The 12,272-nt window shown below is 34.0% G+C and overlaps 2 protein-coding genes across 2 annotated transcripts; both read right to left on the bottom strand.

Moving 5' to 3' along the window:
• Positions 1-1,074: 1,074 nt before the first annotated feature.
• Positions 1,075-7,372, bottom strand: LOC149911324 (uncharacterized). The gene is made up of 5 exons (XM_090120003.1): positions 7,369-7,372; positions 5,501-5,643; positions 2,868-2,981; positions 1,681-1,773; positions 1,075-1,195 (listed from the first exon to the last, which is right to left on the bottom strand). The coding sequence occupies exons 1-5, from the start codon at positions 7,370-7,372 to the stop codon at positions 1,097-1,099; spliced, it is 453 nt and encodes a 150-aa protein (XP_089976129.1). The 3' UTR covers positions 1,075-1,096.
• Positions 7,373-7,394: 22 nt separating this feature from the next.
• On the bottom strand, positions 7,395-8,392 carry LOC149911323 (uncharacterized). Its single transcript, XM_090119247.1, has 2 exons — positions 8,188-8,392; positions 7,395-7,615 (listed from the first exon to the last, which is right to left on the bottom strand). The coding sequence occupies exons 1-2, from the start codon at positions 8,390-8,392 to the stop codon at positions 7,395-7,397; spliced, it is 426 nt and encodes a 141-aa protein (XP_089975373.1).
• Between the last annotated feature and the right edge of the window lie 3,880 nt (positions 8,393-12,272).

Genomic DNA, 12,272 nt, shown 5'->3' with positions numbered 1-12,272 from the left:
CCCGGCTTCGCCCGTGGTACATATTTACGTTTTCTCTACATAAAAACCATCCTCGTACTTCAAGGAATATAATAAAAAAAGAATTATCGAAATCGGTTCAGCCGTTCTCGAGTTATGCGCTTACCAACACATTTTGCGATTCATTTTTATATATAAGACTAGCGGTCCGCCCCGGCTTCGCCCGTGGTACATATTTACGTTTTCTCTACATAAAAACCATCCTCGTACTTCAAGGAATATAATAAAAAAAGAATTATCGAAATCGGTTCAGCCGTTCTCGAGTTATGCGCTTACCAACACATTTTGCGATTCATTTTTATATATAAGACTAGCGGTCCGCCCCGGCTTCGCCCGTGGTACATATTTACGTTTTCTCTACATAAAAACCATCCTCGTACTTCAAGGAATATAATAAAAAAAGAATTATCGAAATCGGTTCAGCCGTTCTCGAGTTATGCGCTTACCAACACATTTTGCGATTCATTTTTATATATAAGACTAGCGGTCCGCCCCGGCTTCGCCCGTGGTACATATTTACGTTTTCTCTACATAAAAACCATCCTCGTACTTCAAGGAATATAATAAAAAAAGAATTATCGAAATCGGTTCAGCCATTCTCGAGTTATGCGCTTACCAACACATTTTGCGATTCATTTTTATATATAAGATATGCAATTTGTTTAGATGTGATTTTAATGGAATGTAGTATGTGGTAGTAAGTCGTAGGTAGTTGTTTGAGTGAGTGATCCGGATTCTTCGGTGGATTATCTGCTGACTTCCCATCCAAAAGGCTACCAGGCCAATGCCGATGCTCGTGTATCATTTTTCGTGAAATCAATCAGGTGTAATGACAAATGTGTTCTTCTTAGACCTACTTTGTATTTGTGTGATTTTGTACTTGTTTAGCCACCGTCTAACACTAGACAGTGAACATAATAAGATAAAACTTTTTCTAATAACATTATCTAGCAAACTATACGATATAATTTTCTTTTACTACGATGACTATTTAAATTCGTAGAACTGTTTATAAAACAAACACGCTAATCAGGAAATAAATGAAACAAACATAAGCTTTATTTATTTATTTTACGACTTAAGTACTGTACACGCTTGGTTCTTCCTGCCAGAGGCTCCCAATTTCATTGTAAGGCGACTGGAGTTCCGCTATTTCAGATGAATCATGCTTTGTCACCTGTAAATAATAATAATCGTAATCATTTCTTGAAAAAAACATTGAGTGGATATAGATTTTAGAATGGATGTTATATTTTGTTGATCTAGATTATGTTGTGATTATAATATGTAGGTAATTTATTTATCCTTATTTCCCTCTCCATAATACACGGGCACCACCAACAGAAAGATCCTGGTCCTGGAGGCTTACGTGGGGACACAGGTCCAACACGCAGTGGCCTTTTAGAGAATTTAAGTGTGTTGTGGGACTATTATTAATTTAATTAGTAAAATGTATGTAGTTCAATTTTGTGTATTTGAGTTTATAGTTTTACGAAGATTTGAATAAAAATAAGGAATGCTACGCTAAAATCACAAGCCTCATATATATTTTTATGACTATTTTTAATTACTCTTATCTACCTACTGGAGTTAATGTATCTATTTAAATTATAACATTACAAATTAAACTTATTACTGTGAATTGTTTAAACTAAAACGTACACTTCTACGCGGCATGTATCCACTTTTTCCATTTTTTCTAAAAGCCACAAGCGTGACTGGCCTGTGTCTTCTCTCGAATGGCTCAAAGTATCCCTGAAACATAATAAGTATTTATTTAAGCAAAGCTCTACATAATACTGCTCTCTATATTTCTTTTTATGCTTTATTTAATTTACTATTTCCTGAACTCTAACAACCGTAGAGTCCCAATTGTAATATTTTCACATGGACTCTACAAATTTGGACTACAACATCTCTCTTTCTCTAGACATGAGCACCCTGCACCACTTATCCGAGTTACTTTTATTAAACTCTATGAAATGTTAAGCATCGTCGTTAATTACCATACAGGAATACTAATCTATGAGTAAATACATCAATCCCCCAAGATCTGGCACGTGAAAACGTCTCCAGAGCTGTGTCTAACCCTCTTTACCTACAATACACTATAAATAGAGACATAAACCTGATTAAAGCTGCCTCACAGCATTTGCATTAAGTACACATTACAATCATAGCAAGCTTCCCACAAAACAATAGGGCTTCTAGTCAAACACATAGGTATCAAATACATTTTAAAGTTATAATGTATCAATGATTTTTTGTAAAATAAATATGATAAACGCATGCTCTTCATTTTAAACGTAGGCCAATTTTTCTATATTTTTGTCCACAAACATGCTTAATTTAAAAAGAATCTAACTACCTCGCATTGCTTTTTAGTATAAATCAAAGTACCTAGCTTCCCGCTTTCTGTCCATGTATGCTGAGATCTTTAAAACTACGCAACCGTTTTTGATGAGGCTTTCGAAGTGAAACTTCTTTAGGCGCGTTGAGAGTAAAATTTCAAGGTCGCGTCACGTCATGAAGTAAGGCGACGATTTTGGTATCTTAGAATCTTGCTAATGAAGTTTCACTTCTGACACGTATGCTCGGCACACACGCTCTTTTTTAAGTTAGAGTATATAATTTGGTTATAAAGTCTCATAAATCTTCTTATATATAAAAATGAATCGCAAAATGTGTTGGTAAGCGCATAACTCGAGAACGGCTGAACCGATTTCGATAATTCTTTTTTTATTATATTCCTTGAAGTACGAGGATGGTTCTTATGTAGAGAAAACGTAAACATGTACCACGGGCGAAGCCGGGGCGGACTGCTAGTTATAAATATAAACAAACCATACCTTACTAAAATAAGGATCAGCACCAAACTCAAACGGCTTTGCCAGTCTCGTCAACAAATGGGGCGCTTTAAAGGCCACTTGTTGAACATCACGATCTTCTAATAGCTGCGTCTGCTGTGAAACAGAATTATTTATAAGTCAAATTTAGTCGTACCATATTGTTTAATTTTCAAATTACCAGAATAATTAATAGTAGATATTAAAATTGAACACATAGATCTTTTAATATTTTACACTAGCTGTGCCCCGCAGTTTTACCCGCAGTGCTCCACTCCTGTCAGTCTTAGTGTGATATAGCCTTCCTCGATAAATGGGCTACCTAACACCGAAATAATTTTTCCAATCGGACCAATAGTTCCTGAGATTAGCGCCATCAAACAAACAAACTCTTCAGCTTTATAATATTAGTATAGATTTCATTGTAATTATGTATGTTTTAATTTTATTTATTTACTTAATACGAATAATTAATCAAACTAAAATCCTAATAATAATGGTTGGTTTGATGAGCATCACATTAATATTCCTACATTAATACTAAAACGTTCTGTTAAAATACATTTCAGTTCATGAAATAATTGAAAGGGTTAACCGTTAATGAACGTAACATAATAAATAATAAATAAATATTTCAGGACAATTTTCACACACGGCACGATCTAGGTAATCCCATACTAAGCTTTCTCTTGTGTTATGGAAACCAGATGGCTGATAACCACATAATATGTAATTTTAAATAAATACTTATATAGATAATTAACACCCAGACACAGAGCAAACATCTATGTTCATCACACAAATATTTGCCTCGGGTGGGAATCGAACCCACGACCTCAGGTTTGGAAGGCAGGGCAACCAAGCCAACCGGTCAGTCAAATAGTCTATTAACCTATTTCATCCATCAAATAATCATCATAATCAATTCAACATTTTTATCTTTACGTGAAAAGTTCTTCAGGTGAGGTATCGAGGATTGAGAATTGACGAAAAATGCTTTTTTAGAAATAATGGTTTGAAAATTTACCATTAAATCCCGGTCTTTCGATTTTTAACTAGACTCCTCGTTTCTTTTTTTTTCTCGTTTCGTTTTTTTTCGTTTCGTTTTTTTCTTTGGCGCTCTTTTTTTCTCGAGATAAACGTTTGGTTTTGTCACGATAAAAGTGGTTTATCGCAGATAAAACCAAAACTAAAAGTACCTAATTACACAAAATGCTCTGACAAATATCTTGCAAATGTTTTAAAATAATTTTTTATGAAAAAAAAATCATAATAAGTATTACCATGTCAAGTAGAAAACGTAAAAGTGTGGAAATTAGAGCTAACTTGGTGATTTTTTTTTATCGAGTCAATTTTAATATTTTATGATTTTGATTGAACAGAATCGTTGAACATATCATCTAGTTTGATATATATTTTATTTTTTAGATTTGGTCTTGAATATTACACGTATCATCTAATAGAAGATTGGTAATTTTGCTTTATACGCACCCTTAAGGAATGAAAAATTAAGAAAATTGCTTCCAAAAATTCATTCATCATAACAGCCATTTAAACGTTACTTAGCACTAGCTAACTTAATCGTATAGGAGGTAACAACGTTGACAAGAGAGAATTTTAGTATAGTTGGTTCTTTGATATGCTGTTCCTCTTGCTATTTCGGTTAGAGTCCGGGCTGTCTGGCTGGCCGCAGTGGTTGCGTTTATTAGTGCGCATCTTATCTGCACAGGAAAATATCCTTAATTTAAAGTCATTTTTTAACGCGTAATTTTTAATCTTTTGCCTTTAGATAGATCCATCAGACATACATTTTTTATTGCAAGACGTTTTTTTCGTTGTTAAATAGGTGCCAGACGCAATTTTTATTTCAAAATAATTAAAATATCATCGAAATAAGTGAAATTCCATCAACATGAGTCCCCGTGAAGGATAATGTAATCACTGTGTTACTTATACTATATATAATATTCATTTTACTATTTACAATTTTTTTGCAACAATCTACCATGGTGCCTCCTTTTCCCAACGAACCTCAAATAGGACGTTAAATGTAAACTTGATAAAAACCAAATACATATCATCAAATTCATATTAATACCCAAAAGTGTAATAAATATGAAAGCATCTATTAAAAATATTAGTTTACTAATTATTTAATATAAGTATTAAAAAAGGATAATATAATATAAGTAATAAAGTTATTAGTTACTTATCTTTTAAGCGGACTCATGTTGATGTAATTTCACTTATTTCGATGACATTTTAATTATTTTAAATAAAAAATTGCGTATGGCACCCATTTAACAACGAATAAAACGTCTTGCATTAAAAAAATTATGTCTGATGGATCTATCTAATGGCAAAAGATTAAAAATTACGCGTTAAAAAATGACTAAAGTTAAGTATATCTTCCTGTGCAGATAAGATGCGCACTAATAAACGCAATCACTACCGCCAGCCAGACAGCCCGGACTCTAACCGAAATAGCAAGAGAAACAGCATATCAAAAACCCAACTATACTAAAATGACTTTTTTTAAAACGTTGGTAGCTCCCGTACCATAAATTATTATTGTAGATACTCAATCTAAAATAATATTTGTCTATTATATAAATATGAAGTAAATAATCAAATACCAATGAAGGAGGTCGGTAAACCCATAGTGACTTCATAATTTTGTCCCGCTTCGAGTCCCAAGTGTCTGGAGTTGGGTGATAGTCACTTAGTGATATTTTGTACAAACTCACTGAGGTGGTCTCTTTTGGTGGCTCTTTCGTTGCTGTGAAATCAAATTGAAAAGGTTTATTATTTTTTATCTTCTTTCCCATCGAAACGGAGTGATTATATTGTGGTAAGTATAAATTTTATGCCTGTGTGGAGATTAGAGAGTCATATAGGATACTTTTTACCGCCAGAATAAGCTGAAATTTACACACTCACAATTCTAATGCAATTTTAAAAAGGAAAACAAAATACAACATACAAATAACTACGTTAAAAAACCGACTTCAGAAACAGAAAAGTAAAAAATAAAAAAGATTTGATATTATTAATTACTACATATTATGTTAGGTTTTGTTATGCTGCATTCGTTAAATAATCGACATATCCTTTCGTTTGGTGCATTTAGCCCTATGTTAGATGTCGGTTTGGTTATTTATGGTCTTCAATAGGAAGGTTAGATCATGCAAGATTCGACGGTGTTTTAAGTTATTAGGTATTAGTTTTGAATAATTTTAAGCATATAATCGTCAAATATACTTACTTTCCAATAGTGATACGATATCAAAAATTAAAAGTAATATAAATATCACGGGAAAGCAGTTCATTTTCTAGAAATTACAACAACACGGTTCACTCGTCTTGCAGTTATCAACAATGAAATCTAGATACCTACTGAATACTGATTTTTACATACTGTACTTTGCTGATTCTTAGAACAGTTTGTTTGATCTTCAGTAACACTATTCATTCTCAGAAGTCATTGTATAGCTGCACAAACAGGTCTCCCCTAACAAATTCACTGTAAGTCGTCAAAATGATAAACTTGTTGTACTTGTAGAGTCCTTTAGTCAGCATCCATACTAATATTATAAATGCGAAAGTAACTCTGTCTGTCTGTCTGTTACTCAATCACGCCTTAACTACTGAACCAATTTGCATGAAATTTGGTATAGAGATATTTTGATACCCGAAAAAGGACATAGGATAGGTTTTATCCCGGAAATCCTACGGGAACAGATTTTTCTTTGAAAACGCGGGCGAAGCCGCGGGCGGAAAGCTAGTGTATTATATGCTTTATAATACACTAGCTTTCCGCCCGCACTTAAGTAGCGTGAAAATATTGAGAACTTCTTATAAGGTGTGTTTTTTCTCTTTATTCTCTCTCTCTTATCACACAGGAAAATAAATACACTGAGCAAATATACAAAAGGTGTTTATTTATGAAACCTTACAAATAACGTGATTACAATTAAGGCTCAATATCTATGAAACAGTAACAATTTAACTATCTAAATTCTACTAGTATAATATTATAGGCAATTAATTATATAGAGCCCTTTACTTAGTTGAAAATCATACACAATGTACATACACCCTTTAGAAATTGTCGTAAGACATAATATGTTATCGACCTTTCAATTATCCACATTTAAAGCTTGGGCCCACTTAATTAGGCATTAACAAACCCTACATAGTACCAAACCTCTACCCCAGGAACTTCATAACTAACATCCTCATCATCACCCATGCACCTTCCTATTTTCTACCCATTTCGGCCTCTGAGGCTGTATTTCCATTAGAGATGCGAGGATGTTGTGCTTAGTAGTAGTGTGCGTAGTGATAGATGTTGGTAAATAACCAATCATATCCCTTAATTAAGCGTTTGAAGCGATACTATTGGTTCTTTACAAAAATCCCTCGCTACGCATCCTTGCACATCTCTGGCAGAAACGCAGTCTAAAAGTTCGAAGGCCACACAAGACTAATCTCCCATTCACACCCATTTTGTACCCATCTCTAGCAATACTATTCAGCCTCTAAAGGTTCATTCACATCAAAGGCAGTAACACAAGGCGTGCGAGTGCACGGCCGGTGCTGCTCCTCCACCTCGCCGGGCGCGCACCGGCCAGCAACGCATAGGCGACACCGGGAGATGACGCCGTCACCGCACGTCACCGAACATTCGCCCCACTTCCCCCAGCGGCTCCACACTTTGTGCGCTTTCGTTAGATCCTCCTCGTTCGTCTCTGGAAATTATTTACCTATACAGAATGCTCTAGGAAAGATCGTCAAGAGGCTACTCTTAAATATAAGAAAAAACACATAACATCTAAGCTAGGAAAAATCGCATCGCATTCATGGGGGAGAATCGAGTAGCTCAACGGCTGACTTGCCTGGGACACTCTAGAGATAATAAAGCCTTTCCATTTTGATACATTCGGCACGCAACACGTGACGCTCAACAACGACAACGTTAGTGTTGTGCAACGTTGTCTTTGTTGTTCAATAAGTGAAACTTATTATATTAAACTACATGTTGTACCGTCGCACGCCAATGTTTCTGAGCGGAAACGAGGGCTTTACAACTTTTTTCTAAACTACCAATTTCCAAGTCTGGATTTCAGCAGACAAGAAAATTTAAAATGAAAATTTCGAAATTTCCCATTCCACAGTTCAGCATTGCACAAATGCATTCCAACACACACAGCGCCAAATTTGTTTTAAGGTATATAGAAAAACAGCGCAAAAGAATATGCCTTATACGTTTTCCACGGCATGTTTATAAAGTAAAAAGCATCCCTTGGCAATTTTTAATTACCTGCTACATCTTCAGGGTATTCATTTCGCATCATTCGAGTTGTTTCTTTTTGCCCTTTTCGACTGAATCTTTTATTATTTGGTTTGATATTCCTAATTTCTTTAGCGACTAGGTAAATAATTTCATCAGGTTTCAAGAGAGGCTTGTTTTCTAACTCATATTCGTTTTCATCACAAGATGATCTATAAGGAGAAATGAATAGCATAATGAATAAAATTTGCAGCACTTTTTGTAACATTAAATAACTTTCATTTGACTCTTTGGTTTAATTGATAAGAAGAGAAATTTTGAATGCAATTTGAAATAGAAGTCCTAGTGGAAATGTTGCATAAATTTTGTGTCAAAATCATGTCAAAATATCCTTCAGATTTCAGAAAATAGTGCTTAGATGAATAGTGGAATAAGAACACTCATAGAAGAAGACTACACTGACTAATAAAGGTTTCGTGTGGGTTTCATAGCATTTATGATAATAAATTAATAATATGTGTCTAGATCTTGTCTAGATCGATAGAATAATGAAAATGAATAACAGACGCTGGAAAAAATGATTTTCACTTTTTTCGATTTCTTGCATAATGCCTGGATGTGCCTGGAATCTGGATATCAAAAAGAAAGTATAAGTTTGTATAAATATAAATAATAATATATATGTGTGTGAATATTTTAAGTTTGTATATATTATAATCATTATGTAATATGCAGTGTTTAAACCACATTGCATAATAATTAATATCATTATAAATTTCTAGTCTCCGAGATGCCTGTGATTCCTAGATAATTATGATAAATTACACATCCTACATAAATTACACAAGTAAATATGTGATAAATTTAGAAACATACACGACATCTTTGACGACATCTACACGCAAACTGAAAATTTATTTCCTAAAGAAAACATTCAAAAGTTTGTACACAGACTAATAATAATATATGTATAATGTTCTGTGTTTGTATAGAATAGTGACATCTATAGGTACGTTTTAGAAACGAGTGCACGTTAAAAATAGCGACATCTTTAAATATACAAAATAACTATTGTATGGCTTTGAAAGCTTTTATCAGTTTCCAGTTTTTGACTCGACACTAAATACAAGTGACTATTCTATTGGATAAGTACCTATTTAACGTAACAGGGAATATAATTATTTTTCAAGCAACTCTATAGATGGCGCTGAAACTAAAATGAAACTACCCCAATCGATAAGTAACTTTCTGGGGATAAGATGCGGGTTGTTTAGGGGTTTGTTGAGCAGATTTCAAAGACGTGAGGACATTTAATAGACGAATCATAATTCTTGAAGAAAATCACAGTACGTATTGTCTCAATATACACATGTATTGTCCAATGTTCAAGCAATTTCCTTGTCACTAGCCCAACAGGGAAAGAACTACTATGACCTATCAACCGAAGGTATACGAAAATTGAGGGACATGCGGGTAGATGATCAACCTTCTGTGTCCTACCAGACCGTTACATTTTTCTTCGTCTCCACCGGGAATCGAACCCAGGACCCCTCGGTGCTACGCTCACGCGTCAACAACTGTACCTACCAAGGAGGCGGTCATGCATCATAATAAAAACGCATGATATACATTGATTTTGCCCGCGGGTTCATCTGCGACACGACTACATAAAACAAGTAGGTACATAATAGTGTGTCAATAAATAATTTCCGCTGGCGACTTGCTTCGTATGCGTATAATTATCGTTTGCATCCATAAGTATAATAACGTAACGGCACCAGTCTTGTACAGATTAAGGAAAAAATTGAAGTTTTTTGCAAATTTCTCGTAGGTTTTTTAACTTTATTGGATATTGTTTAGTTATAGGTACCTTTAGTTCAATGTTAGTTTAACGTAACCAATGTTAGAAAAAAGATTACAATGCATAAATAATGAAGTTATTTATAAATTAAAAAACCACTTTTTTGCACCAGTGTTGGACAGTGAAAAATCTAATGATGGACACCCAGTTTTGGACAACATCCAGTTATGAACACCCATTTATGGACTGTACCTAATGTCGTTTCTCCAGTTATTTACACTTGGAGAAGACTTATAGTTATCAATAGAATCTTGAAAATGATGATTGGAATACAATAAATCGGGGATGTATTATTAAAAAATAGTACTTATTAAATATTTTGCATTCTTATAATATTTAAAACAGTCTTAATTTCCATTTTCTATGCAAAAATTGGACAAATGCATCGTTAAATACGAGTTATGTCCGTTAAGAAACACCAATATGGTTTTTTTCTCAATAAGTCTAGGATGAAAAATATAACTAAAAAAAGTACTGCCATTCCATCCATTTTGGGACTTCTTCTTCTTCGTCATATCACTCTAGGGGGGTAGATGTTACCCGCTTCACGATGTTCCGCCATATCTCTCTGTTTCCTGGCATTCCGCTACACTCGTGATGTGAATCGCCAATCTGAATCCGCCAGCAGCCTTAATCTGATCGGTCCATCGATATGGATTCCAAATTGTAGCACGAGGCAAAAAGCTTTTTTTAAACTGTTGTCAAGATGGTGTGGATGAAATTTAAGCGTGTTCGCGTGTGTGTGGTGAAATTTAGCAGCAGACAACGATCCAAACAGTTCATCAGAGAACTCTCTATGATAGATGCGTTACAATAAGTATGCGACTTTTCTACGCAGTGATAGAGAATGAAGCCGAGAACGAGTCGCACAGCACATAATGACCCATTGTTCTAAAATATATTCTTCATGTTTAGATAGATATTATGTTGTTGGACCCATTAGTGTAATTTTAACAAAAAATATCAATGTCCATTATAGGAACCAAAGCAAATCCAGTCATGGACAATTGTTGTACAATATTGGAACCCTTTGTTTGAAATGGTCGTGATAGGTATATTATTAATCAGAAAGAAAAGACAATACAGAAAAGCGCATGTAATTAATACATTTAAAAAAAGTTTATTTTCGACATATGTCCATAAATGGATATATCCATAGAATTAAATCCAGTTATGGACACTGATGAATTTTATTTAAACAACGTAACCTATCATGATACTAAATCGTGTAATATTTCGTACACTTAACTACTATAAATAAAAGTAATATCAAATTTAGCTGACATTTATACAAAAAATCTTATAACCAAAATTGTGTCCTCACTTCCTTAAGGATTTTCTTAGTAAAAACGGATTTCTTCGAAACGAGTCGCAGCAACTAAACATAACGTTCTGCCATCTTCAAACATTTTGGCCGAATAAGATGAAATGTCGTATTTTGATAGCTTATGAACCAAACTTTTATTTTAAGTATTGCCAAATTATATAATGTTAATTTTGGTCTTAATATTTAAATTTAATATTTATTTTGTCCATTACTGGATGCTTGTCCACGACTGGTGCCGTTACCTTAGTATGTTTTATTTTGCTTGACCAAAAATAGGTAAGTCCTTGAGCAAGGATAGTTTCAGTTATAAAACGTAACAGGCGGACAGAGTCCTACTAACAAAGATTCTAGTTGTAAAAATAATATTTATTCATTTTATTCGGTAACTTATATCCGACTATGCTATGCGACTATTAATCTCGGGTTGAACTTGAACTGATAAAAAATAAATCTAAATAGGTTCAATAGTATTTCAGATAGTAATCTATTATATTAGCCAAGAGAAAAGAACCTTCAATGGTATACGAACCTGATATAACTCAAAGCTGCAACCGCCTTCACGACGTGGAGATTCTTCCAACTTGGAAGGATGGAATTTTGTAAAACTACAAGAATTGAAAGTACTACTAGTAGATAACCTGGGATTGGAATCGACTGAAATTTGTTAAGGAGGGTTTTTCTTTCATTTTTAGATTTATCAAGATTGTTAGAGAGATTTCATCCTTATAATAATTGACCCTCGGTCGATGTAATATAAGCAAGGGATCGAATTTTAACAGATAGTCCCGGGTGTGGCAAGCGAATTTTTGGAAATCTGTGTATGCAGTTTTCTCTCTTATCATTAGTAATGGAATGTTTTCTTTGTGTAAAATCTTCGTGTAAATTACTTAGGTACTGTTCCTGGTAGCATTACACAATTTAACTGTG

This window comes from Colias eurytheme, chromosome 1 (genome assembly GCF_061535395.1).
Source record: "Colias eurytheme isolate Ceu_HAF_F1 chromosome 1, ilColEury1 Martin Lab GWU primary, whole genome shotgun sequence".
NCBI classification, from domain to species: domain Eukaryota; kingdom Metazoa; phylum Arthropoda; class Insecta; order Lepidoptera; family Pieridae; genus Colias; species Colias eurytheme.
Note: the sequence above shows the minus strand (reverse complement) of the source record. Positions and strands in the feature narration are given on the sequence as shown.

What these genes read in the sequence shown, in the direction of transcription:
- LOC149911324 (XM_090120003.1), bottom strand. An exon ending in TTTACCGACCTCCTTCATTG is followed by an intron (nt 2,982 to 5,500) that starts GTATTTGATTAT and finishes TCTGTTTCACAG; the next exon opens with CAGACGCAGCTATTAGAAGA. An exon ending in GATACATGCCGCGTAGAAGT is followed by an intron (nt 1,196 to 1,680) that starts GTACGTTTTAGT and finishes TATTATTTACAG; the next exon opens with GTGACAAAGCATGATTCATC.
- LOC149911323 (XM_090119247.1), bottom strand. Translation starts at nt 8,392, where the DNA reads ATGCTATTCATTTCTCCTTATAGATCATCTTGTGATGAAAACGAATAT. An exon ending in ATACCCTGAAGATGTAGCAG is followed by an intron (nt 7,616 to 8,187) that starts GTAATTAAAAAT and finishes AATAATTTCCAG; the next exon opens with AGACGAACGAGGAGGATCTA.